The sequence below is a fragment of the Aquila chrysaetos genome, chromosome 25 (assembly GCF_900496995.4).
Source record: "Aquila chrysaetos chrysaetos chromosome 25, bAquChr1.4, whole genome shotgun sequence".
Taxonomy (NCBI): Eukaryota; Metazoa; Chordata; class Aves; order Accipitriformes; family Accipitridae; genus Aquila; species Aquila chrysaetos.
In genome coordinates this window covers 1,921,397-1,946,592 of record NC_044028.1, presented here as the reverse complement: position 1 = coordinate 1,946,592, position 25,196 = coordinate 1,921,397, and the positions used below count along the sequence as shown (strand labels likewise).

At 49.4% G+C, this 25,196-nt stretch overlaps 4 protein-coding genes, 1 long non-coding RNA gene and 1 other non-coding gene across 7 annotated transcripts; 4 read left to right on the top strand and 2 right to left on the bottom strand.

Annotated features, from left to right (window-relative positions):
• The first annotated feature begins 111 nt into the window (after positions 1-111).
• NDUFB10 (NADH:ubiquinone oxidoreductase subunit B10) lies at positions 112-2,624 on the top strand. Its single transcript, XM_030001493.2, is given in 4 exon segments — positions 112-341; positions 1,602-1,748; positions 2,123-2,263; positions 2,412-2,624. Coding segments are annotated over 4 exon segments (537 nt in total). The 5' UTR covers positions 112-193; the 3' UTR covers positions 2,513-2,624.
• Positions 2,625-3,072: 448 nt separating this feature from the next.
• RPS2 (ribosomal protein S2) lies at positions 3,073-6,046 on the bottom strand. Its single transcript, XM_030001490.2, has 8 exons — positions 6,028-6,046; positions 5,744-5,905; positions 5,561-5,650; positions 4,997-5,104; positions 4,213-4,386; positions 3,970-4,129; positions 3,406-3,497; positions 3,073-3,196 (listed from the first exon to the last, which is right to left on the bottom strand). Exons 2-8 carry the CDS (start codon positions 5,900-5,902, stop codon positions 3,116-3,118), a joined length of 864 nt encoding a protein of 287 aa, XP_029857350.1. The 5' UTR covers positions 5,903-5,905; positions 6,028-6,046; the 3' UTR covers positions 3,073-3,115.
• A 94-nt stretch (positions 6,047-6,140) lies between these two features.
• Positions 6,141-6,961, top strand: LOC115335589. Of its 2 annotated transcripts, none has more exons than XR_003921467.2 (2): positions 6,141-6,287; positions 6,660-6,961. It is a non-coding gene; the product is annotated as an uncharacterized LOC115335589 (long non-coding RNA). The 2 variants fall into 2 exon arrangements; XR_003921466.1 differs by having other exon boundaries at positions 6,264-6,350.
• On the top strand, positions 6,452-6,578 carry LOC115336053. Its single transcript, XR_003921602.1, has one exon. It is a non-coding gene; the product is annotated as a small nucleolar RNA ACA64 (small nucleolar RNA).
• A 214-nt stretch (positions 6,962-7,175) lies between the features above and the next one.
• TBL3 (transducin beta like 3) lies at positions 7,176-17,851 on the top strand. The gene is made up of 22 exons (XM_030002282.2): positions 7,176-7,268; positions 7,416-7,467; positions 7,552-7,644; positions 7,914-7,961; positions 8,261-8,402; positions 8,921-9,005; positions 9,474-9,641; positions 9,976-10,051; positions 10,483-10,579; positions 10,997-11,193; positions 11,570-11,711; positions 12,196-12,254; positions 12,788-12,891; positions 13,563-13,713; positions 13,854-14,084; positions 14,872-14,942; positions 15,357-15,513; positions 15,936-15,994; positions 16,488-16,591; positions 16,830-16,901; positions 17,313-17,471; positions 17,629-17,851. Exons 1-22 carry the CDS (start codon positions 7,222-7,224, stop codon positions 17,739-17,741), a joined length of 2,427 nt encoding a protein of 808 aa, XP_029858142.1. The 5' UTR covers positions 7,176-7,221; the 3' UTR covers positions 17,742-17,851.
• A 467-nt stretch (positions 17,852-18,318) lies between these two features.
• NOXO1 (NADPH oxidase organizer 1) lies at positions 18,319-22,757 on the bottom strand. Its single transcript, XM_030002365.2, has 8 exons — positions 22,593-22,757; positions 22,055-22,135; positions 21,864-21,939; positions 21,173-21,353; positions 20,718-20,911; positions 20,307-20,420; positions 19,901-20,018; positions 18,319-19,643 (listed from the first exon to the last, which is right to left on the bottom strand). Exons 1-8 carry the CDS (start codon positions 22,656-22,658, stop codon positions 18,989-18,991), a joined length of 1,485 nt encoding a protein of 494 aa, XP_029858225.1. The 5' UTR covers positions 22,659-22,757; the 3' UTR covers positions 18,319-18,988.
• Between the last annotated feature and the right edge of the window lie 2,439 nt (positions 22,758-25,196).

The following is a 25,196-nucleotide window of genomic DNA, read 5'->3' as shown; positions in this document are numbered from 1 at the left end:
CCCGGTTGTGCAGGCGGGCTCTGCTGCCCCTCCAGGCCGGAGCCTGAGGCCTCGGGGGGGGGGACTACATCTCCCAGCATGCACCGGGCCCGGCGGCGCATGCGCAGAGCGGCGCCCTCTGACCCCCGCCGCCGGGGCTGTGTGGGGCGCCGCCATCTTCTCCGCGCCTCCCGCCGGGCCCGCCGCCGCCGCCATGCCGGAGGACAGGGACTGGGAGGCGTACAAGGTGCCTCCGACCCGCACCCCCGAGTCCGAGAGGATCACGTCGGTGCCCAACCCGATCACCTTCATCCAGACCGTCTTCAACTATGTCATCGACGCGCCCGTCACCTTCGTCCGAGGTACCGGCGGGCCCCCTCACTACCGCGGTGGGCGACGGCTGCGGGAGCCGGGCCGCGGCACGGCCCCGGGGGGGGGGGGGGGGGGGGGGGGCAGGGGGAACTCGGGCAGCGAGACGGGCACGGGGCAAAGACGCGAGGACGCGGGACAGGAACACAGCGTGGGCACTGGGACATGGGACAGACAGACAGAGGGACAGGCACAGGGACACAGACAAGAACACAGGATGGACACTGGACATGGGACACAGACAGACAGAGGGACAGGCACAGGGACGTGGGGCACAGACAAGGATACATCAGGGACAGACACACAGACGTGGGACACAGACAAGGACATAGCAGGGACAGAAGGATGGACAGGGACATTGGGGCATGGACAAGAACACAGGATGGACACTGGTACATGGGACACAGCACAGACAGGGACAGACACAGGGACATGAGACACAGACAGGGACAGGCACAGGGACGTGGGATGCAGACAAGAACACAGGATGGACAGTGGACATGGGACAGACAGAGGGACAGGCACAGGGACATGGGGCACAGACAAGGATACAGCAGGGACAGAGGGACAGACACACGGACGTGGGACACAGACAAGAACACAGGATGGACACTGGGACATGGGACACAGCACAGACAGAGGGACAGACACAGGGACGTGGGGCACAGACAGGGACAGACACAGGGATGTGGGGCACAGCAGGGACAGAGGGACAGACACAGACAAGGACATAGCAGGGACAGAGGGACAGACACAGGGACATGGGGTGCAGACAAGAACACAGCATGGACACTGGGACATGGGATAGCACAAACAGAGGGACAGACACAGGGACGTGGGGCACAGACAAGGATACAGCATGGACACTGGGACATGGGGACACAGCACAGAGAGGGACAGACACAGGGACGTGGGATGCACACAAGAACATAGGATGGACACTGGGGCATGGCACACAGCACAGACAGAGGGACAGGCACAGGGACGTGGGGCAGAGACAAGGATACAGCAGAGATAGACGGACAGACACAGGGACATGGGACACAGACAAGGATGCAGCAGGGACAGAGACAAGGACACAGCACAGAGAGAGGGACATAGGAACATGGGACACAGACAAGGACACAGCACAGAGAGGAGGACTGACAGGCAGATGGGCACACAGGAGCTGGGAACTCCAAGCTGGACACAGACATGGGGTCCGCTCGCTAGTTGTGGGCCAGGGGCTTTTGACCGTGGGGCTGTTGCTGCAGAGTGGATCGAGCGCCAGCAAGCCAAGAACAAGTTCTACTACTACCACCAGAAGTTTCGCCGCGTGCCTGACCTGAGCGAGTGTCTGGAGGGCGACTACCTCTGCTTCTACGAGGCCGAAGCACAGTGGAGGAGGGACAGGTACGGCTGTCACTGGGCTGACACCAGGCGAGACCATAGCAGAGCACGCTGCTCTGGTTAGTCAGCCCTGGGAACTGCAGCGGTTGTCTTGAACTGACAGCATTTTGGTGGAGTTTGGGGTGTTGAGGCAGCACCTCCTGCCCACCCCATTACAGAACACCCCTTTTTGTAGGCCTGCTGTCCCCTGCAGCACACCTGAGCTGAGCAGGGTGGCATTAGGACACATCCTCCTGCACAGCCTGGTTCCTACAGCACTGCTGCAGGACAGGGCAGGATCCTGTAAAAACCCAGAGCTGACCTTCCAGAGGGTATCGTCGCCCCTTTGTTCAGCTTTTCTATCATCTCTTGGCTGTGGTTGCATTCGTCATCATCTTTCCCGCAGGATGGTTTGATCAGGAAATCGTGGAGATAGTCCGGGAAAGGCTAGGCGCCTGCAAGCAGAGGGAGGGACCCAACCAGTTCCAGAACTGCGCCAAGGAGATGGAGCAGCTGGCGCAGGTCACCAAGGCATACCAGGACAGATGTGAGTACGGCAACAGCCTGCGCACCTCTGCTGCGGCTGTGACAGCATGCGGGAAAAGGGGGTCTTTAAGCCACCTCCCAGACTTCCCGTGGAACCCAGAGGCTTGTTTCTTTTTAGAAGACTTTTTAGACTTTGACTTTCTTTTTAGATGGTGATCTTGGTGTCCATGGAAATGCAAGGACGTGCCTGATGAAGCAGAAGCACAGGATGATGGAGGAGAGAAAGGCACAAGCAAAGGCATCTCAGTAGATCTAAATGGTTAGCACCTCCCATGGTGGTGCGTGTATCGAATACTGCGTGTTGCATCTTTGACACTGTTGACCTCTACAATAAATGTGCAACCCAGACATCTGCCATACAACCAGAATCTAGACTCATTCTTTGAAAAGATCTGCCAGCACTTAAGAGAATTCTTCCTTTTTCAGCTCTGCATTCCAGCTGATTGTTACCATCCTCTGAACCACAGTCAGCCCCCACCTCCAGGCACTCTGGCTGCCCTTACTGGGATTTCCCCTCTGGAGCTCTCCCCCACCTCCATGAACCAAGAGAAACACTGTGCTGCTCTGCCCAGCCCTGGCAGAGAATTCCCTCAGTTAGGGTAAAGATTACATGCTATAGGACAGCACATTAATCTTCAGAGCTGGTTCTAGACCCCATTTAGGATCAATACATGATCAGGATAATGTAACATACTATTTCATTCAACAGATGTTCAGGCTCTGGCCCACAGACCTGAACCTACTCAAATCCCCAGCAGAGATTTCACCCATCTGCCCAAGGCATTAACCATCCCGTCAAACCAATCACAGTTTCTTGTTCACTGATGACTTTATTGTCTGGTACAAAAACCACTTAAGTCGTTGCCACAGCAGCTGCCTGGGTTCTCTGCACCGAGACTCTGGTGTGGGTCTTTGCCAGATGATCAGTGAACTCCTGAAAAAAAAAAAAAAAAACAACCAAAAAAACCCAGTGCTTTATTTTCTTAAGCCACTATCATGGGTTTCTCAGCACAGCACCCCTTTCCAACAAGGTGTGTGGGGGGGAGGGACTGGAGTAGTTCAGATCCAACATTTCTACTTCGTATTTCAGAGCCTTCCTCTTCTTATTTCCTTTGTTTCTGCAAATTGCAGAAATACTCTTACCTGGTAGGGAGACTTGGTGAACACAGTCTCTTTCCAGAGGTCAGGGGTCAGATAACTGTAGGTCTTGGAGATGGCATCGAAGGTGGCTTTAGCTACAGACAGAAGTCAAAGATCACTCATCACAGCTACAGAAACCCCCTCACTAGTGCCCGCCCACGCAGCTCCAAAAATGTAGAATTTAGGAAGGAACAGGGAGACCACAGCAGGGTCTCTCTGATAATGCACACAAAACTCAAGTTTCTTTCTCTCTCCATTTACGACAATTACACTACTTCAAACAAGTGCAATCGCGCAGATTGGGAGATTTCTTTTTTTACCATCAATGCACATATAAAAACACAGTTTCTTGTAATTAACTATTACGGAACTTCAGGATCATCTACAGCAGGACTAGCCTGCATTGTAAAAGGTATCAGCAGAAGTCTTGGCTTCTGCTTGACTACAAGAAGCTTTTGATTCCACACAGATTAAAAAATACTACAGAAAAGGGTACGTTGTGTCCCCGTCAATGACAAAAACAGCAGCGTGTACAGCTAAGCTACAACATGAAAGCCTAAAGCTTACCAAAGTTGCCAAGGGTGGCAGTGCAGCCCCTGGCCGAGGTGTAACAGTCATCGATACCAGCCATCATCAGCAGCTTCTTGGGGACAGGGGCTGACACAATCCCTGTACCACGGGGGGCCGGGATCAGACGCACCAGGACAGATCCACACCGGCCAGTGACCTAGGCAAACACAATGGGTTAGAGCTCCCAAAACACAGGCTACAGCACGATCACCGCGACCGGGCCCAGCAAGTCATTCTCACCTTGCAAGGCACAGTGTGCGGCTTGCCGATCTTGTTCCCCCAATAGCCTCGTCGTACAGGTACAATGGATAATTTGGCTAAAATAATTGCCCCACGAATAGCAGTGGCAACTTCTTTAGAGCATTTAACACCAAGACCGACATGGCCATTGTAGTCCCCAATAGCGACAAAAGCCTAGGGTCAAAAAAAAAAAAAGTTCTTAGTGTCAGCTGCACTGCACAGGAACACTCTCTCAGCAGAACACAGTCCATCAGGGTCTCTCACCAAAAACAACCCAAGGTGCATACGCAGCAGTGAACACCCGCAGCTCGCTCCAAGTACAAATCAAAACAACACCTGCTAAAACTTGCACAGCAGAGCTCACAGTTCAAGAAGCCCATTTTTCCCCTTAGAGCTTGTCCTTCAGTCAAAAACAGCTGAATTGGGATTCGATTCCCTGCTACACCCTCATACTGGTCAAAAGTCCCAATAATTTCCAAACAGCATTCCCTCTTTATACTTGAGACTTCGCTCTCCGCCACAGGCCCTGAAAAGCCAACATTGCTGCACAAGCATGACTTAATTTCACACTAGGGCTGTTTCAATAACACTTGAACATATTACTAGGGTTTTAAAGTTAATACAGTAACTTCATAAGCTACACAAGCTGCTCCCCATATCAAAATATTTACTAGATGCTAAAAGAAATAAAGGTATTTAAACTAATTCATTAATACAATACCAAAAAAGCAGCAGACAACACACTCCAAGTTTTCAACATGACAAAACAGAAGAAAGAGGCTACCTTAAACCTGGTACGCTGACCAGCACGAGTCTGTTTCTGGACAGGCATGATCTTCAAAACCTCATCTTTCAGAGAAGACCCCAGGAAGAAATCGATGATCTCTGACTCCTGCAAGAGTCAGTCATTTAATCAGTCACACAAGGCCACGCTTTTTAAACAAAAACAACACAGCTAGTAAGGTTCCTACAATTTAACTTCAACAATTCTATAGACATGTATTTTAAGCGATAGGTATTTAACTATGTTAAATTTTGCAGGCATAAACTTATTCTAGCATGCTAAGCAGTCCAATATAGCAAGTTAAAACTTTTTCCATCACCAAGCAGAACTATGATAAAGAAACACTCGAGCAGCGTGCTGCCCTCTCCACACAAGGCAGAAGGTAACACACAAAACCCACCACACTTCGCTACAAGCGACTGCATCGGTCCTCGGCTCCCATCGTCATTAACAGGACCACTCTTAACCTGAGCATCCCGAACAGCAAACGCAGCAACTACTGCGAGCTCTGCAGTTCAGATTAAGATTCTGCTGCACGTTACCTCAGCCTTCACAGCAGCTTACCTTGATCGGAAGCGAGAAGAGATAGATCTCCTCGAGAGACTTGATCTTCATATCCTTGACCAGGCGACCAAGCTTCGTGACAGGAATCCACTAGCAAAGAAATCCGTGGAAAAGGGTCACCGGCAGCCCCCCGCCACCCGGGACGGCCCCGCGCAGCCCCCTCCGGCCCCGGCAACCACTTACTTCCTTATCTTCGGCCTTGCCTCCGCGAGCCCCGCGGCCTCTCCCTCGGCCCCTACCGCGGCCGCGCCCGCGGCCCGCCCGCAGCCCGGTCCCGAAGCCGCCGCGGAAACCCCCTCGGGCCGCTCCCGCACCTCCCGCAGCACCGGCGTCGTCCGCCATTTGCTAGACCAGAGAGAAGGAGACGTTAACCGGGATACCGCCGCCACCCCGGTCCCGATGGGGACGGATGGAGCGCAGGCCGCGCCGCTCCCCCGGCGCCACACTGCCCGCCCGGCCGCCCTTACGTGAGCTCTCACAGTAGAAGGCCTTACCGCCCCACCACTCGCTATTTATACTGCGCGGAGATCTCGCGAGAGCACCGCCCCGCCGTGCGAGCCCCGCGCGATGAATGAGAAATACATTACGGTGCAGAGCGGCGCCTCCCGCTTACTTATACAGGGTGCGGGGCGCACAGACCCGCTGGCAGCCGTGCGCATGCGCGCTCGCCCCTACATAACGGGGCGCGCACGCGCGTAGGGTTCAGTCTGAGGCGAGCCGAGCGGAGGTGAGGTGTGGAGGGCTGTGTGCTGCCTGCTGCGCTCCTTGAGCTTTTAAAAATACTCTTATGGTGTGCTTCTAGTGTTGTCCGAGCCGGTGTAGGGAGGGGAGGACCTCGGTGAACGGCCTGGGAAGGTTCTTTGGGGTTCGCGTTAGCTGTGGGCGCCAGGCGCGGTCTGAAAATCACTTGGGGTCTCCTGTGGCCCCCGGTGAGATAACTGTGCCGACAGCATAGGGAACATTAAGCTTATTGCCCACGGTAACGTGTGTGGGGAGTGAAACCCATGTTCCCATAATCCCTGTACTGTGGAGGTGTGGGGGAATAATGCGTGCTGAGGTCATGGCTGTTTCTCAGAGCGACCTTCTCCTCCGCCAGCAGGTGCTTAGCGCGGCCCGGGAGTGCTCGGCCTTCCCGGACGGACGGCTGATGGAGAGAAGCGGACCTGCCGGTGCTACTGGAGGTGGCAGAGCTCGGCCCTACCTTCACGGCTGCGAGCTGCCAGCCCTGCGGCGTGCGGTGCGGTGGGCTGCTGCTTCTCCTTCGGCGTCGTTCGTTCCTCTTGGGCGCTGGTGAAGGTGAGCCTGGCAAAGCAAAGGGGATGCTGTAGTGGATGATGACAGTACTCGCAGCCGGAGGGCTTTTTGTGTTTTTATGCGCAATAAAAGATGAATTACTTGAAAGCTTGTTTGTCGAGTCTCTTTATTTGTCGTTCCCGTTGTCTAAAAATCCCACTTTTCCCTGTGGTTGGAGGGGGGAGGGCACGGAAGTACCGGGAGTTCTTTCCCCGCCATCACGGGCGCCGCCTCCTGCCCGCACCAAGGATGGCGGCGGTGTCTCCTCCCCCGGTGCGTCACTGGCATGCGCCGGAAGTGGTGGCCTTCTCCCGTGGCAACCGGGAGCGCCGGAAGCGGCCGGCACGCGGAGCGCGGCGGGGTCGGACATGGCGGCGGCGGAGGCCGCTGTCAGCGCCGTGCGCTTCAAGAGCAAGTGAGGAGCGGCCGGGACGCGACGGGATCGCCGGGGCTGGGCGGCTGTGGCGGTGCTTGCCCTGGGGCTTTGCGGTCGGGAGCGAACAGGCCGCCGCAGTTTTGGTTTAACGGTCTCTCTGCGATCTCTCTCTCTTGTTCCTTCTAGCTACGCTGTGTCGAGGAAAATCGAGCCTTTCTACAAAGGAGGGCGAGTCCAGGTACTGAGGCAGCGAGGGGCAGGTTTGGGAATATCTCATCTCCCGGTCCTGTAACGTTCCAGGTTTCCATTCCCTTTTTTCCAGCTAAACCGAGATGGAAAGTTCATGTTTTGTCCCTGTGGGACCAAGCTGAACGTCATCGATGTGGAAACAGGAGCTCTCCACAGCCTCCAGCAGGTGAGGAGATCCAGCCGCTGCTGACGGGTGGTGAGACTGCTGAGGGTTTTCCAAGGCTCCTGGGGGGCTTTACCACGATCGCTGGCTGTTGATCTAAAGCTCCCAGGAGCGAGAAGTGGAGGGGAGGATGAGAATGGTGCTGAACGCCGGCAGATGCTCTTTGTGTTGTCTGGCTGGCTGTGCTCAGCAGAATCGTGTAGAGAAGGGAGCTCTGAGAGCTCTCCATGGGTGGTTTAACCATGGGGGTTTTTTACCTTTTGTTTTTATAGGATGATGAAGAGGATATCAGTTCGTTTGTTCTTAGCCCCGATGATGAGGTACGTGTTTGCTTTGTGGTTTTCTGTGCTGCTCTCTCAGGCCTCCTGGTAAAGCCAGTGAACGCTGCAGGCTGTTCCACCTGGAAGCACCCTCCGTTTCCAGAGGTCTCTGTGGCGTTTTCTCAGGCGCTTCCGTCTGTCTCCCCTTCTGGGCTTAAGTCAGACAGAGGAATGCTGAGAGACTGAGCTTCGAGGGTGTCACAGCAGCTGGCATTCCTGTGCTTTGTGCATAGGCACTGAAAGAAACTGAAACCTAATTGGTAGTTAATCATGTTTTCCTTCGCCTTGCGTTTGCCTAGATCCTCGTGACAGGGAGCCGAGCCCTGTTGCTGAAGCAGTGGAACTGGCGAGAGAACAAATGTGTTCGTACATGGAAAGCCGTGCACATCGCGCCGGTTGCTAGCATGGTCTTTGACTCTACTTCAACGTTGTTAGCCACGGGTACGGTCCTATTTCACTGTCACACGATGGGAATGATACTGAGTGGCCCTTCTGCTTTTGAATAATATAGCTCAGCTGGACACAGCCTGAGGTAGTAATCTGAATTCAGACGTAATCAGAAGAGCTTTTACTTAGAAGTGACATCTTGACAGACAACAAGATACTTTCAGTGTTCTATCTAAAATAGATGTAGTAAAACACTGATAAGTATCAGGCATCTATAAAACGATGCGGTGTTGCTATCCTGGTGTAGAACAGGGACTCTTGGAGATGGAGGAGGTCAGGCATGACCTAGAACGTAATTGTATTTCAGGTTTAACTCTGAGCAGTCAGGTTTTGCCCAGCTCTCTGAAAGTGTAAAGTGCTCCATGGACTTCTCCTGGTGTGGGTTGTTGTTATTGGATTTGTTTTTCTTTCTGCTGCCTTTGCAACCCATGAAATTTTACAGTTGCTGATATGTTGGACCTCGTGTGTCTCTCTCCTCCATAGTTCATTCTTATATGCCCTTCTTTTGTCAGGTGGCTGTGACAGCACCATTAAGATCTGGGATATGATCAAACAGTACTGCACGCACAACCTAAAAGGATCTTCGGGAGTTGTACAGTAAGGACGAGTCATACTTGTCAGTTGCTGTGTTAGTGTGGTGCTTGGACGCTGGGATTGATGTGAAATGTCTTGAGTTAACGGAATATAAAGGCCCATTCTGAGCAGGTTCTGGGCTCTTCTGCTTCCTGATTTTTGAGATGTCTGGTGAAGGAGCAGGGCTATGACTGACTTTAGCTCAGAGAGGAAACAGTTTGGTTAAGAAATTTGTTGGGATCTAAATAGAGTATCTGTGCTTGCTAGCTGATGTACTTCAAGAATGTGGAAAGACTGGCAAAGATCAGTTGTAAATTTTCCTGGTGGGCAGCAGAGGAATGAAATCCTACAAAGAAAGTCCTCTTACAAATTCACGTTAATTGATCTGACAAACTCTTTGTGTAGAATGTGTATTTATTTAAATATTGGGCTAATGCCAGTATGCCAGATAGTTTATTCCTGTCCTGCTCAAGTGCATCTCCTTCTGTCTAGTCTTGTTGAGTTCCACCCAGATATCTCCCGTCTGCAACTCTTCTCCTCCTCAATTGACTACAAAATCCGCATCTGGGACCTGAATTCCAGCAAGTGTGTTGCTATGCTGGACGGCCACTTCAGTGCTGTCACCTCGCTGGCATTTGCAGATGGAAACACGCTCATTAGGTAAAACCTTGCAGAGGCTTAGCCTTTCTCCCGTTCACCCTGCCTCCTGCCAGAGACTGGGTGTTTCTCTAGGGTCTGGGAAGGTTCTCCTGTGAGGAGGACTGCTACAAGTGTACAGTCTTTGCTTGACCATACAAGTGAGTAACTGAGGGTGTCAGCACCTGTGTTTCCTGCAGTATACTGTGTTGCCACATGGAAGGCTGGTGCTTTCTTTCACATGGGCCTTTTCAGAGAGGTGTTGAACTCCCACAATTCCAAATTTGCACTCAGAGCTTGAGTTTTGAGAGCCTGAGTTGAATGGATTTAGCACTGAAACTGCTCTTTTAACTTGCAGTTCTGGCCGTGATAAAATCTGTATGGTGTGGGACCTGAAAACCAGAGAAAGTAAACGAACCGTCCCTGTCTATGAGGTGAAATTGCATTTCATTTATTCCTTTGAGATCCTTTGTAGTTTCTAGGTCACGGTCCTATGGTACTTCTCCCTCTTCAGGTTCCTGTATATTGTGAAGTCAGGTTTCTCTCCCTTGTACTTTCCTGAGAGCTTAAAACTCTGTGTGTAAAGCTGTTTATTTTCTTTCTCTCCTTGCTTGGTGTGGTCATGCCTGGGCAGTTTGAGGAAATACATTCCACCAGTGCCTGAGTGCTGGAGGAGGAAGGAAGGACAGGCACATAAAAACTTTTTTCTGTCATTGTATCTGCCTGCCTGTCCTCGGTAGCCATGCAGTGGAGTGTGGTGTGTGTGCGTCTGTTGGCACTAGCAGGCTGTTGCACAGCTCTGGCTGCTGAAATGGGACTCTGGTCCCTTGTGCTCAGCTTGTATTTCGCGCCAACTCTCTTGCAGAGTGTGGAAGCTGCCATCTTGTTACCTGGAAAGGGAGATTTCTCTCAACTGGGTGTGAAGAAACAGGGGTTGCACTTTGTCACAGCTGGCAGCAAAGGTGAGTGTCCTGGCATGTTGCTGCCAGATTTGTAGGCTGAGGAAAGACAGTACTTAAGACACTGCATTGCCATTATTCCTGGGATGTACGTTCTTTGTGTGGCAGAAGCCTTGGGCTGAACTCCTGAGGGCTGGAGAGCAGAGCCTTCTGGCTCCCTCCGACAATAGTGTATGAGCAGGATCGATCAGGCATGCTGTGGAGCTTTAACTAGGTATGTTTTCAAACTGCAAAAAAGTTTGATTTGGAGAAAAACCTTGTGGCCTTTTGTGCTCCTATGGTTGGATCTCTTCACAGTCCTGCTTTAAAGCTATGTACCTTTTTCCAGTAGGCAAGGCCAGGGTTTGTTTTATATTCTTTGGAGAATTGCTGTCTAAAACGGTGGCTCTGACAGATAATTTATATCATCATTTTTGTTAGGCATCCTGAAAGTTTGGGAAGTTGCCACAGCTGCTTGTGTATATACCCAGCCTGTGCCCTTTGAGTTGAAGGAGGAGGCCAGCGAGCGCAGTCTCACCCAGTGCATGCTTGTGCCCGAGAGAAATGAGATTGTCACAGTGTCTGTGGAACACAACATTGTTTTCTATGATGCTCAAACTCTTCAGCTCAGGAAGCAGGTAACAACCCTTGGCCTCCCTTTTCCTGTTCCTTTGTCTGTACTTGAGGATCAGCTCTGCTTCGGGTGAAAGCTTTGTCTGGGGATGCTCTTGTGTCCTGCCTGTTCTTGAATTGTTCCTTGGTTACAAGCCAGAAAGCCAGTTTCACTGGTGGGGTTGTTCGGAGGAATATTGCACAGAGACAAACATAGGAAAAAGCAGGCAGAACAGGCCTAGCCAGAAATGCCTCCTGTGCTCTGGCTTATGTCTAATAAGATTTTTACATGCAGTATTAAATAAAGGTAGCAGTAATGCAGCCTCACTGAGTGTGGTGCCATTTGGTACTTTAACCAGCTGGCTTCTCCCTGTTAAACTGTTTCTGTTCTGCCATCCTCAGCTTGCAGGTTACAACGATGAGGTTCTGGATGTGAAGTTCCTTGGGCCTGGTGATTCTCACATTGTTGTGGCTACCAACAGTCCTCAGCTGAAAGTGTTTGAACTGGCAACATCACACTGCCAGATCCTCTATGGCCACACAGGTGTGTGTGCTCAGCTCAGATGTGGGTGGGTGGGAGGTGTGCAAGTATTGCTTTATCCAGCTTCTCTCACAACTCTTATGTGGAGACTGGAGTCCTCAAGTTCTCTCTGGAATGGCATCACAACAGGTTTTGGAGTTGTGTGGAGAAAGGATATATTATGCTGTCTTGGTTTTGCAGACACTAATTTTCTTTTTCCAGGTCTGTCAGTTCAGTCCCTCTCACTAGCAGTGAGATCAATTTAAATTGGAGCTAAAGATGTAGGTACATAAATGCGAGCTCTGAATGAAGTTTTGTGCCTGCAAGTGACAGACTTGCCCCAATGCCATAAGCAGCCAGTCACTCTGTAGCGAGTGTGGATATATTGTGTTCTGAGTGTCCCAAACCTTCCCCCAGTCAGTAAGCAGTGGACTAACTAATTCACACATTTCTGTTGTCCTATTTCAGTATTACTTTGCATCCAGCTGTTTTTTTTCTTCTTGTCTAGAAACAATTCTTGCTTTGGATGTCTTCAGAAAAGGCCTCATGTTTGTCAGCTGTGCTAAGGTGTGTTAGTTTTCTTCATTTAATGAAACTCTTCATTTCTAGTGATCTTTATGGGCAGAGTTGTATTCCTTTTTGGTGATCCAGAAAGGGCTTTTGTTCAGATGGAATTCCTGTCTGCTACATCCCCCAAATACAAGGTTCTTCCACTATCCCTTTTTAATTGTCCCTGGGGAAATGCGATTGATTGTATTTTATTAGCCCAAAAGGAGATGTCTCATTCTTCAAGCATCTTGCTCTTGCATTACAGTTCAGACATGTCATTAGTGTGAGACTGATGGGGAGCTGTGCATAAAAACTGTGTTGGAAGAAAAGGTGCCAACTGCCCTGATACACCCAGAAATAAACCTCCATGCTGGAATCCCAGCCTGCAGTGCACCCTGCTTGGCTGTGTCTGCCCTCCCCTGCTCTGACAAATGCAGGCAAAAGTTCAATCTTGAAAATAAGTGAATAGTTACGCTCACAGATGTGGTGAATGCATGGGGAACTGATCACTTGTCAAAAAGCACAGCGGTTTCTGTCCTCTCCCATTACAGGACAAAAGCCTTCGAGTCTGGCGGATGAACAAAGATGGAAGGGTGATCTGTGTTGCCCAAGGATTGGGTCATGCGCATGGGGTAGGCGCTGTCTCTTGCTCAAGGTAAAAAAAATCAGACAAGGGTTTCCCTTTGCAAATGTTGAGTCATGGCTGCTTTGCTGATCCTCACAGTGAATGTTTTGGTGGATGCCTGCCTCTGAGCCATGCTGTTTCTCGTTCTTGGTCCCAGCTTGACATGGTGCTCCGAGTTTGAAGGAAGAATGATTTTTTTTTTTCTTCGGATGCACATCTGTCTGTCCATCGGTTTGCATTTCTTTGTCAGTCTAACTCCTGGTTGCCTGAAAGAGCAGCAGCTGGATAAGTTGCCAGATAAAGCTTGAGTGATCTGGAGAGGAGGGTTGGGGAATGAAAGGAATGTGTCTGTGAAGGTGCTTGCTTGAATAGCGTGTCTGTTTATCAGCTTTTCTCCTTTCTTTGTGCTGCCTAACAGTCTGGAAGTCCAGCTTGCCTGTTCAAGAGCTGCAGTATACCTTTGTCTGTAAATGAAGAGAGGTAGCAGTGTTCTTGGCTAATGTCTGAATTACTGGAGGCTGTGCCAGGGACCTAAGTAAAATGAAAGACAGCTTGAAAAAAACATTAAAGCACTCTGTTTCACATCCCAGCAGAGTGACTGAATGTGTGTAGATCCCAGTAGGGGAGGAGAATGCCTTTTTTTCTGTGCAGGGGAAGCCACTGTTTTGCTTCCTTACACTTGACATTTTTATTCCTTTCAGACTGAAAGAAAGCTTCATAGTAACCAGCAGCCAGGACTGCACAATCAAGATCTGGAATATCCCGGAATCCCTCACTTCCAAAGCAAAAGCAGCCTTGATCTCCAGTCCAGAAACCCTTCATGCAAAAGTGACTGAGAGGGGTCATGACAAGGTAAAGCTCTGCCTGATGTTAGAACATGCTTTTAGTACTTAAATCTTTCTCTCCTGTGTTGCACCCTGCATTTATTACCTGTCCGACAGAGCGAAGACTTAAACTGCTTTGCACTCTCTGTACTTCTGTGACTTCTCTAGGACATAAACAGCGTGGCAGTTTCTCCAAATGACAAGCTGATTGCCACAGGCTCGCAGGATCGGCTGGCCAAGCTGTGGTCCTGTTCTGATTGCTCTTTGCTGGGTGTCTTCACTGGACATAAGCGTGGAATCTGGTGTGTGCAGTTCTCCCCAGTGGATCAGGTCTTGGCCACCTCTTCAGCAGATGGGACGCTGAAGCTCTGGGGTCTTCGGGACTTCAGCTGTCTGAAGGTAATGAGAACGCAGACTGCCCCTTGCTCTAGGCAACCCGTGCATGCTACAGGGATTAAGGCTGCTTCAAAAAAGAACGTGCTAGTTAGTGCAGCTGAAATGTAGCAACATGGCCATGCTGAAGGAAGAGCTACCCAGGTCTAGCCTTTTTCTCCAGGATCTTGGATCCATGAGCCGCATGCAAAGCTCCAGGACAAAAGCATCCGCACAGTGCTCAAGTGATCTTTCTCTTCTAGCTAACCAACGAGCAACATGGTTGATCACAGGGGAAAAGCACATTCATGCTATTGAAAGAAAGCTGGCTTTGCCTGACACAGCTGAGGCCATCAAGTTAAAGCATGCACGTTTAAATTTCAGACTCGCTCTTTGTAGCAGAGCTATCTTTCCAGGCCAGTAGTGTCTCACTAAGACCATGAGAAGGCAGTTGTGAACTCTGTGCCACATTCTGCCCAGCAGTGTTACCTCACCAAATGGGTGCTTCATGCAGTGGCAGGGGAATCGACCTTTTGGGGAGATAGCCTATGCAGTTGGCATCACCATTCAGACCATTTGCAATATGACCTCGGGCAACAAGATTAAGCAAGCGGGTTGTCTGAAGAAAGGGTATGGGGACCAGTCATTTCCTACTGCCCTTTGAACCTACAGTAAAAGTCCCAAGGATAGAGGCTGCTTTTTGGAATTTATGTATTTGGGCTTTAAGAGTAACTATTATCCTCTTGAAAGAGGACTCTCTCAAAAGGCCTGGCAACAACTCTTAACACCTTTGAGCTTCCTTTCTGTTTTCCAGACCTTTGAAGGTCACGATGCCTCTGTACTGAAGATCATTTTTGTAAGCCGAGGAACGCAACTGCTCAGCAGGTAAGTGCCTGCACCAGGAGTCTAGAGGAAGATGCCAAAACTAATCAGAAGAGAAATCTCTTAGCTGGTATCAGCAGCAAGAGGGAAGAGTCTTGTGCAATGGATTTAGTTTTGGAAAGACTGATAGGAAGATGCCATGTTAATGCCAAGCTTTCTGCAGGGGCTGACTTATCTTCCTCTTCTCCAGTTATGCTGGGGATTCTAGTTAGCTGCTGTGACATTGCTATAGTTGATGACATACGCTATAGTTAGGCAGAGCAAAGGGTGCCTCTTGTCCTTGACATTTTTGGTTAGTTCTGCTCCTGTGTGAAAGGCATTGAAATGGGACGAGTTTCTTTGATATTTGAGGTGGGGCAGAGTGAGAATGGATCTATCCAGTGATTCTTTGTGTTGTGTTTCTTTCTCTTCCAAAAGCGGTTCCGATGGTCTCTTAAAGCTCTGGACAATTAAAACAAATGAGTGTGTGAAAACGTTAGATGGTCATGAAGATAAAATCTGGGGTCTTCACTCCAACAAGCAAGATGATATGGTTGTGACAGCATCCAGTGACTCCTGCGTCATGCTGTGGAAGGTGCAGTACGGGGTCTTTCTGTGTTTCCTCTCTGGGTTGGTAATCAGAATGCAGTTGGAGAGCTCAGGATCCCAGTGGCTTGTTCCTCGCTGTTCCAGTGTGACACGTGCTCTCCTCATTTTCTGCACTTTGAAATTGGGTCAGTAAGGCATATCTTGGGGTGTGTGGGGGAGGTTGGCCATACTGTATCTCCCCAGTCGATGTTGTAAAAGGAACAGCAGATGGGCCTCAGCAGCCTGCCCTGCTGTGTTCTAAAGGTGGTTTGGAGGGAGGCTGCAAGTTGCTGGATTTAACACTTAAATTACTTGACCTACAGATCTTGCTGCAGAAACTGGTCTCCTAATCACTTGATGGCTAAATAAAAATTCATCTGTATTAAAGCAAGATCTGACAAAGTTGTATCCTGTTGTTTTTTTTTATAGGATGTCACTGAAATTGAAGAGAAAGAAGCGCAAGCTAAACAGGAGGAGCAGATTATGAAGTAAGTTGATCTTGTGCAATAATGAGCTGTGAAAGGCAAACTCTGTCCAGTGATACTGTCCACACCTAGAGCTGTCTAGCTCCATCTAATCCGAATATTACATCATTTAGCTATTTAGAGGCTGTCAAGGCACAGTTGTCTCTTCTACTTTGTAGTTTATCTTTAGTTCCTGCAAAGCCTTGCTATGATACTGTCAGCTTGACAATTGATTAGTTTTATGTTTATGCACTGCTAAGAGAAGCAAAGTCACACTGCTGAAACCTACTTTCACTTTCTCCTGCTTCAGCCAGCACTGCATAGTTCAGGGAGCCCTTGAATGTGCCAGGGTAATTATCTGCATGAGGGCACTGAGGCATTCATTGGCAAGCAGTATTGACGTTTTGGCGTTAAACCTCTGCATGCTATTATTGGTAAATCTGCTACTTTCTGTATAGCATTTTTTCCCACCAACCAAATATTTGTCTTGCTCTCTTGACCCTGATTTGTCTTCCAGAGAGCAAGAGCTTTCTAACCTGCTTCATGAGAAAAGATATCTCAAAGCTTTAGGGTTGGCAATCTCTCTGGATCGTCCGCACACAGTGTTGATGGTGGTCAAAGGTGAGTCCACGCTGTGCTCTGAAGGCGGTTTTCTGCCCTCTCTGCTTTCCAGAACATCTCTTCCAGGTAGATGACAACTACAAAGTCCAATTGTCTGAAAGCCTCAGTTTTCCCTTTCTCTTATGACTCCCCTTTTCCTAAGTGAAATCACCCCAGAGAACAAATGGTCTCCCTGCTCTCAGCCCATGGGTGTGTGGACTGGACTCTTTCATGGACTATTCATTTCTCTTCTCTGCAGCCATCCTCAAGGAAACTGACGGGAGAAAGCACTTGGAAGAGAACATTGTTCGGCTCCGGAAGGATCAGAAAGGTTTGTTGCAACATGGTTTAAGTGCTAAATAACCTTCAGGTTAGGGGCTTGTTTTCTCAACTGAAATTAAAAGGAGAAGAATCTCCCTAGACTCAGCGTTTACCACTGAGCTCTTGCCACCCTCGAGCAGGACTGCTGCCCACGGCAGCTTCTTTGTTACGGTGCTACTTGTGGTGCACACCAGCAACTGCTCTGAGCTGTGCGAGTGGCTTTGCCTGGCCTTACCACCCCCTTGTTTAGGGTGACCCTGTGGCAGCTCAGGAAACGGTTCTGTCCGTAGTTGTTCTGTCCCTCTGGGCTCGTCAGTCACGGTGTGTGGGAGCTGAACCACTCTGTGAGAGAGAAGAGATGCTTTCTAACTTGGCGTCTCCTGTGTGCCAGTGCCTGTGTACAAATTTCCTTCTTCCTCAGAGGCGGTGTTAACGTTTTTGGTGACATGGAATACAAACTCGCGAAACTGCCACGAGGCCCAAGCTGTCATGGAAACCCTCCTGAAGCACGAAGCACCGGACAGCCTGCTGCAGTACTCGGGCATTAAATCTGCTGTGGAGTCCCTGCTGCCTTACACCGGTGAGTCACACTGCAGGGACGGGCTGAGCCTCAGGTCTCCTCCTGTGTTGTCAATATTCCCTCTTTGCCTTGGTCTGAAGAGAAGGGAGACTTTTCCACCCTGTTCTGGTGAGCTTTCTCTCCTGTGATGCTCATCATTGCATTTCTCTCTTTGCAGAGCGCCATTTTCAGAGACTGAGCCGATTGCTACAGGCCTCCATGTTCATCGATTTCATGTGGCAAAACATGAGGCTGGCTGATGCATCCCAGCAGGAAGATGGGACTTTATGACCCTCCTCCCCCCAGTTGCTCCTTCTGGAGGGGAGAGTCTGAACTGCTTTCCCACCAGGTGTGGCAACTGGAATATTCCTGTATTTTATAATAAATTCTTTAAGTTTGAATTTCTAAAACAAGTCCAGCATTCAGTCTCCTTGGGGCTTAATGAGAGGGAAGGGTCATTTCTTTGGCCAAGCTCTGGTTTCCCTTTGTATTTTCACCCCTGAATTTTCAGGCCCAGATACTTCAACAAGACTTAGTTTGGAGAAAAGGCAGAACCTGGCTCTGGACAAGCAGTTGGTGTTTACTGGGGATTTCAAGACTTTACAGAGTGGAGAGGGGCTACTGGCGATGTTGTATCACATCCCAAAGCCCAGCTAGGTGGTGTGTATTGATCAGTGTTGTGGCATTGAATATTTTCTTTGCTTGGGCAAAATGCAGCCTGGGCCAAGGCAGGTGTCTTGCCTGTGCCTGGCCTGAATGTTAACACCTGGGAGGGAGATAAATGCAATTTTAATTCCCCAGCTGGCAAATTTTTGAAGTATAAAAAACAAGCAGTCTTTGTAGATATTTATGTGTATTTTATTTTAGAGACAAAAACCACCTCACAAGTTGGTTAAATTGTTTGTTTCAAAAAAAATTAACAGATACCTGGGAGAATAAAATTAAAGGTAGCAATCTATATAAAAGTCTTAAGTTTTCCTATAACTATTTTTCTAACTCAATTCTAGCAAATGAGTTTAGGATGAGAACTGCTGTGAGTTTCAGTAACAATCAGACCCCCTTGAAAGAGGAATGTTTTGTTCATAAAAATGAGCTCTGGCCCCCTTACTCAGTTGAGAAACAAGCTGCTGTACTACAACCACTTTTGTTTCTGTGCCTGCACAGACATCACTGCAGGGAACAGTCAGAGATATGAGGTTCCTAGCCAACAGATTTTTTTTGTTCTCGCAGCCATTCAGCAGATCCCCTGATGAGTTAAACCACTAAAACCTCTCCTGCTAACTCCAGTAAAGCCCCTCCTGGCTCCCCAGCCTCCCAGTGCAAGCTGCAGCACAAATCGTGTTACCCAGGGAGGCAACGTCCACCTGCGTGTTCCCTCAGGATCTAACTGTGTCCTTGGAAAGCAACAGTCCCAAGCCCTGGTGCTCCCTGTGCCACTGCCCACGGCTCCTGCAGGACTTTGGTGAGAAGGGTGCCTGGCTTGGCTGTGGTGCTGGCCCAGGGCTGGGTCCGTGCCCCCCCCTGACTCCCCGGGGGCACTAGTGCACGCTCTGGAGAGGGAGCAGAGCCTGGAGGGCCGGCCGGGAGGAAGACTGCTGCACGGCTCGCTTCGTGATGGTGCTGCACTTCTGGAGGATCTCGTGGGCTGAGGGGCGCACGGGCACCTTGGGGACACAAGCGGCCAAGTCTGGGTCAGTGAGGGAGTAACTTAGATCAGCCGCAGATGACTCCACAAAGCCAGAATCGTTCCTGTCCTTGTGGGTGAGGCGTGGAGACTTGCTGCTGCGCGTGGCCAAGGCACGTCCCGCGGGAGAGCTCCTGGCCTGCTCGACTTCGGGCAGAGATCTTGACAAGTCAGGCTTCCAGCTCAGCCAGCCGTCCTGCTCGCTGCTGCTCCCCGAGCTGAGGGACAAGCTGTCTGACTCCAGGTCCGGGGTGGAGCTGGCCCTGGGCAGAGACTGCGATCTGCTTCTCTGAGAGCTCATGTCCTCTTCAGTCCGGTCAAGGGAAGAGCAAGCCTGAACCCTGTGCTGTCCTGCAGCCTCACCCCGCGGCTGGGGAGCCGTCAGGGAGGAGCAGAGGTTCGGGGTGGAGATGTTGAGCCCGCAGCTTATGATGGTCTGGAGCTTGTGGTGAGGATTCTTGTAGGGCTGGAGGCACATGGAGGGCATGTAGCCGGTACGGCCGTTGTATCTGAGGGGCGAGGATGAAAAGGAACACTGAGAAGAGCCCTTCTGCCAGCTCAGACCACGGGGAGGGAGCAGAGCACCCAGGGGACTCAGCCCAGTGCTGTACACAGGGCATGAGGAAGGGGAAAACCGTCCCTAGCCAAGGGCAGTCAACTCAGGGGGAGCCCCTTTGCACCCTGCTTGGGGAGGAGCAGGCAAGAAGCACCTGCAGCAGGTAACCGGCTCCCTCAGGGAGTGAGCGCTTCGGAAAAGCCTCCTTACCGGATCAGCCACCAGCCATTGTCAGATTTCCTGACCACCTCCACGATGACACCATTGTTCAGCGAGAGCTCGTCTGCCTTCTGCGACTCATAGGCCCGCACAACAAAGTACAAGCTGCCTGCAGAGAGAAGGGGGAGGTTGGTTTTGCCTTGCGGAGAAAATGCCTCCATCCCTGTGACAGACCAGCTCAGCAGCCCTGGGGAGCAAGTGAGAGCTGCAGGGCAAGTGTCCCTGTGAGTGACTGATTTGCTCAGAGACCCTGCTGGTGGTAGGGCTCATCAGAAAAGTCAGAGCTCCAGAGATCCAGGCAGGGACTCCAAGCAATGGTTAAAGTGGCAGTGTTTTTTGCAGAACTCATTTTTTTGAAGGCAGAATGTGGTGTCCCAGGGATCAGAAGCATACTTACCTTCCTCATTTGAGCTTAAGGCATTCTGGATGTCCTTGTGGACGTCAATCTCTTCTAGGTATGAGGCTGGGAACCAGGCTATCTGCTTGTCTGCGTTTTCCACTAGCCACCATCCTGCAGCAAACAGCAAAAAAAAAGGTATTTAACAGCCTGCAAGTAGACAGATGACCATAGTCCCTGGGTAGGGGCTGCTCTGCCACAAGAGACAGGAGGTACACTCTGCAGAGTAGCTCAGTGCCTGGCTGATGCTGTACTGACACTTTGTTCTTTCCTCCCGTGTAAAGCCAGGTAAGCACACCACATGTGCAAACACGCGCCTGCACTTGTGATGCTACTGACTCTGTATTTGCCAAGCTATGAATCAATCTACACCATCCATCCCTGAAACAGAAGAATCCCTATCAAACATACCAGTCATGTCCTTGATTAACACTTCAACAATTTCCTTCTTAGCGACTTTGAAAGTCTTGTTCTTTGTGTCTTTGGTTTCAAAGGTTTCGATGCATCTGTAGCTCTGGGATGCCTGGGGATGTGTAATAGAGGAGAGCTGCTGCTGTGGCTGGTTTTTCTTTTCCCCTCCAATTTCTGATGGCATTATCACAACACTAAAAATAAAGTTTAATATTGGTTTACTGAAAACTCACTGAAGGTTGAGTTTAGTATTAATTTTGGTAAAATCATCTATGCAATAAGCTAAGAAAAGCTTAGGCATCAGAAACAACACAAACATGCATTAAAGCATTCAGTAGAACTTCCCTGCTCTGCTGCCCTGGTATGTAACCACTGTTTCTCTTCTACCCATATTCTATAACATTTCTGTTTCATGAAGACACATACAAACAAAAAATACAAATATGATTTCATACCTGTTTTCAGGGAAGGAGGGATCTAGGTCTTGGGTCTGTGCCTTGAAAAACTGAATCACATCTTCACCCTGGGAGATTTTAGCATCTGTTTTCAGCAGCTCCTGGGAGTAAGTTTCCAGCAGTTTCAGTATCTCCAGGCACCTGTTCAGCTTCCCACTCTTCCTCTGCTTCACATTTGCATCTTTAAAATAACAAGAGCAAAGTTGGTGTAAGACAACAACAGATCTGGATGCCTTGAGAGCAGCATCTTTTGCCTGAAGATGGGGGTCCCCTCACCTACCACCCTTTCCCGCAAAAGCCCAAACTGTAAGAAGCCAAGACAGCAGCTATCTCTGCTTCCCTATCATTTTCGATAGTGCCTGATACAATTTATGAATATCTAAAATTTATCCTTGTTCACATTTAAATGTTGCAAGGAGCTCTGGGCCAATATTTAAAGTATAATATTAATTTACCGAGTGCAATTATCTATTTAAAAAAAAAAAAAAGTCTTTCTGGGTTATTTTAAGTCTGTAATAGACCCAAGCACATCATTGATATAACCCAGCAGTACCATGCCACGAGCAGGAGTGAACTGTTAATCTGTTCCAGAGGAGGTCAGACTCAGAGACTGAAGTCTATGTCATCAGTTACAACTGTCCCCGACAGCTCTATCGTGTTTGTTGGTCCATCAAAGATTTGTTCTCCTTACCTTTAAACCTGGGTATTGTCCGGTCAGATCTCCTGAGTGAGCCACTCTCGATAGGGAATTTTCTCTTCAGCTCTTTCTAAAAGTGAGGAGAAGGAGAGAACAGTGGTGCTTCGCAGCCCTGACACATGGCTGGGCTCCTTTTCCCCCTCCCCAGGACAGGAATCGTATTTTTCAGGGAAATATTCACTTACATGGAACCTCTTAAAGTCTTCAAATGTCCGGTAGATGAGAATGTTGTTCTGATCTGACCAAGACACAAACATCATGTAGTTCTGAAAAAATAAAAGGGAAAAGAAGTGCTTTTTTTTTTAATTACAATGTTCAATATTGGATGCTTTCAAGCAATCAGCATTTGCCAGGATCTGTGGTTTAGTTCTGGCTTCAGGCTGCAGGACTGTCACATTAAAAAATTAAGTTATACACTAGACCTAAAAAAATATTTCCTTAATTTTAGAGTCCCAAATGGGTAATCATTGTTAAAACTGGAAGAATTTTATGACACTGTGAACAGAAAGACAGCAGAATGGAAGATAACCATTTTCTTATGATATTAAGCCCATTAAAAAACAAGTCCAAGACCCCTGTCCTAGATCACAAGGCTGTAATCCCAATACCGTGGGGAAATGAACAAGTATACCCCTGTAAGAATAACTCAAAAAGCCCTCTAGTTTCCCGATTTGTAAATATTTAAGGAGGAAAAAAAAACCAACAAAAAAAGCATTAAAGTACCTTCTGCTTTCTGCATTGCATCAAGCCTATAGCCTTCACATCCACTGGGTACCTGCCGCAGCTCATCTTCCCCAAGCCTGCTCCTCCCTCCCCAGGGCAGCTGGAGGCTGAGCAGAGATGCAGCTCCGGGCACGACTCCCGTGGTTAAATATGCTGGAGATGGAGGCAGGGCACAGGCGTTCCGGCGCTTCCTCCTCCGCCCAGTAACGATGGCAGAAATTCCGTAATTTGGCAAACTACCGCGTGCCTTTTACCTGCCCCCCTGCTTGTAACATGCAAATACTTTGGAGTGCAGATGGCAAGGCCATAGTTCAGAGAGCTGGGGAGGAGAAGCATCTTATCACATCCTTGCTAGAATAATGCCGGGAAGCGAGCCTGACCCTGCGACTGAGTCGGTTTATCATCCCTGGGTGTCTGGGAGGTCACTGGGGCAGCAACACCTGCTGTGAACTAAAATACATTTCCAGGGATGGATGTGTTGTGTTTATGGCTATATTGCACAGATGTGCCTGTCGGAGTTGCCTGCAGCTTGGGCTGTGCTCACACCAGGTCCAAAAACTGATTAAGAACACAGCTTCTTGTAAAGCACAAATCAGGCACAACTCGACGTGTGTGCTAGCTGTTACAAATCTCTTTACTGCCTTGTTCCATCTGCTAAGATACTTCATTTTAAATGGATTTCTGGTAGCTATATTAATATTTGCATGCTCTCAGAAAGCAGCGGGAGATGCTGATGCCAATGTTGCTGGAGCAAAGGATGAACAAACACATCCCTGGGGTGTAACTGAAAAAGTCCCAAAGCTTCTCAGGTGTAAATACGCAACAGAGACTCAGCTCCAAGTGCCTTGTGCTCTGTCCCGCATCGAGCCAGGTGTCCGTACCCACCCAGGGCGACCAGCAGCTCTTCCCATGGACCCGCTCCCACTGCCTGGAGGCACGGCAGCAGCAGTAATTACAGCCCTGGAAAGCCTGTCCTTTCACTGAACTGCTGCCTTTAGCATGCCTCAGGTTATGACTTGGCTGATGGGCATCTGTGTGATCAAACCGCCTTCTCAGACCTCCCTCCCCCTCTTCTTTGATGAAGCCTAAATTGAATCATTATCATTACTGGAGCCCAAATTGAGAGGCTCAGCCCTGCCTTCCCTTTCATTTTCCAGTTACACCTGCTGTCTCAAAACGCTCAGCAACAGCTGCAGATGATTTTTCATCTACCAGAAACACCCCACCAGAATCTGAATGGGAAGCCAAACAAGAAGATTCCTTCTGGATGGCCAGAAAATACCGTGAGCAGGGCCATGGTTTGTGTTTCATGAGCATGTGAGGCTGTTCCTGCGCAGCAGGATGGCAGTTTCTGGGGACAAAGGAAGTGTTTTCATTGCAGTTTAATCTATTGCTGCTGGATATATGTTCTGCATTGGGAAGGGAAAGTTATCCAGAGAGCACTGCGTTCCCATGTGCAGAGTTGGTGGGAAAAACCCTTCGATGGCATCTCCAGGGCACTTCCTGGCTCATGAAGCTAGACAGGAGCTGCCCTGCAGAAAGGCAAGGCAAAGCAGCTCGCTGCCCTCAACAGCCCCAGAATCAGACCCTCCATCCCGCTGTTCACAAAGGGTCCAGCAACAGCACGTGCTGTTAAATCTACCTGGCTCAAAAGGTAAGGTTTTTATGTAGAGAGAAGAAATCACTTTGTCCAGCAAGTTTATTCTTTACGATCGTGCTTATCTAGAAGCTACTGCTCTCCGAGGTGGCAAAACCCTTTGCCGACTCCCTGTCATCATACCCACGCTCACAGACTTCTCCTTGGGAGCCAAGCCAGGGCCAAGCTCGCCTTTACATGGCTTTGTTACATGGCTCTCGGAAATAGCTGGAACCAGACTCTCAGCAAAGCACATTTGATTGGTTTCCTGTCTCAGAGTAAACACAAAACACAATGTATTTCCAAGAATGTAAAGGTTTAAACAAATTTACCCTGAATGGGAAAAACAAAAGACAATTAAGATCTTAGAGGAGCTGCAATCTCTGTATGCGCAGGAGATGGCCAGGGGAGGTTCAGACGTCACTCCATGTCAGCAGGTACTGCGGGTGCTGGTGGAAACAAGAGTAGGAAACAGCCTTGGTTTCAGCAATTGCTAGTTCCAAAAGCTTTGCCGTATTTCACCATTTTCAGGGAATCCAGGCAGGAGGGGGACGTGGAAAACATACGGTCAAATGTTACAACAGGAAGGTGAAACTACATGGAGGTTTGCAAGTCACCTGATGCTGAAGAGCCAGCCATGCAGTTTGGAGAGCCGAGTTTCTGGGGGAGATTGGCTGGTGACAGGGATCTCAGGTAAAGCACAGTATGAGCAAATCTACTCAAAACTCAATAATTGGTTATTGAGAAAGCATATTGCAGAAGCAAAGGTCACTGCAATGCAGAACAGAGGTATGGGGAGGAGAATGGCCAGGGACTACTCCAAGATAACAACACTTCTGGTGGTGTCCCGGAGAGCTCAGTTCAAGGCTCTGCAGTTGTTATAGCAGTATCGTTGCCCTGGTGTTGTCAAGTTTGATGTCAAGAAACTGTCTGCTCAAGAGATTGATCTAATGAGTCACATCACAGTA

Bases quoted from the DNA above. Each gene is read 5' to 3' on its own strand.
- RPS2 (XM_030001490.2), bottom strand. From the start codon at position 5,902: ATGGCGGACGACGCCGGTGCTGCGGGAGGTGCGGGAGCGGCCCGAGGG. The intron at 5,651-5,743 runs GTAAGTGGTTGC...TTTCTTTGCTAG, and splicing joins GCAAGGCCGAAGATAAGGAA to TGGATTCCTGTCACGAAGCT. The intron at 4,130-4,212 runs GTGAGAATGACT...GTGTTTGCCTAG, and splicing joins CGCACACTGTGCCTTGCAAG to GTCACTGGCCGGTGTGGATC.
- TBL3 (XM_030002282.2), top strand. From the start codon at position 7,222: ATGGCGGCGGCGGAGGCCGCTGTCAGCGCCGTGCGCTTCAAGAGCAA. The intron at 7,269-7,415 runs GTGAGGAGCGGC...TGTTCCTTCTAG, and splicing joins GCCGTGCGCTTCAAGAGCAA to CTACGCTGTGTCGAGGAAAA. The intron at 8,403-8,920 runs GTACGGTCCTAT...TTCTTTTGTCAG, and splicing joins TTCAACGTTGTTAGCCACGG to GTGGCTGTGACAGCACCATT.
- NOXO1 (XM_030002365.2), bottom strand. From the start codon at position 22,658: ATGAGCTGCGGCAGGTACCCAGTGGATGTGAAGGCTATAGGCTTGATG. The intron at 21,354-21,863 runs GTAAGGAGAACA...GTTATTTTAAAG, and splicing joins GACAATACCCAGGTTTAAAG to ATGCAAATGTGAAGCAGAGG. The intron at 20,019-20,306 runs GTAAGTATGCTT...TTCTCTCTGCAG, and splicing joins CTTAAGCTCAAATGAGGAAG to GCAGCTTGTACTTTGTTGTG.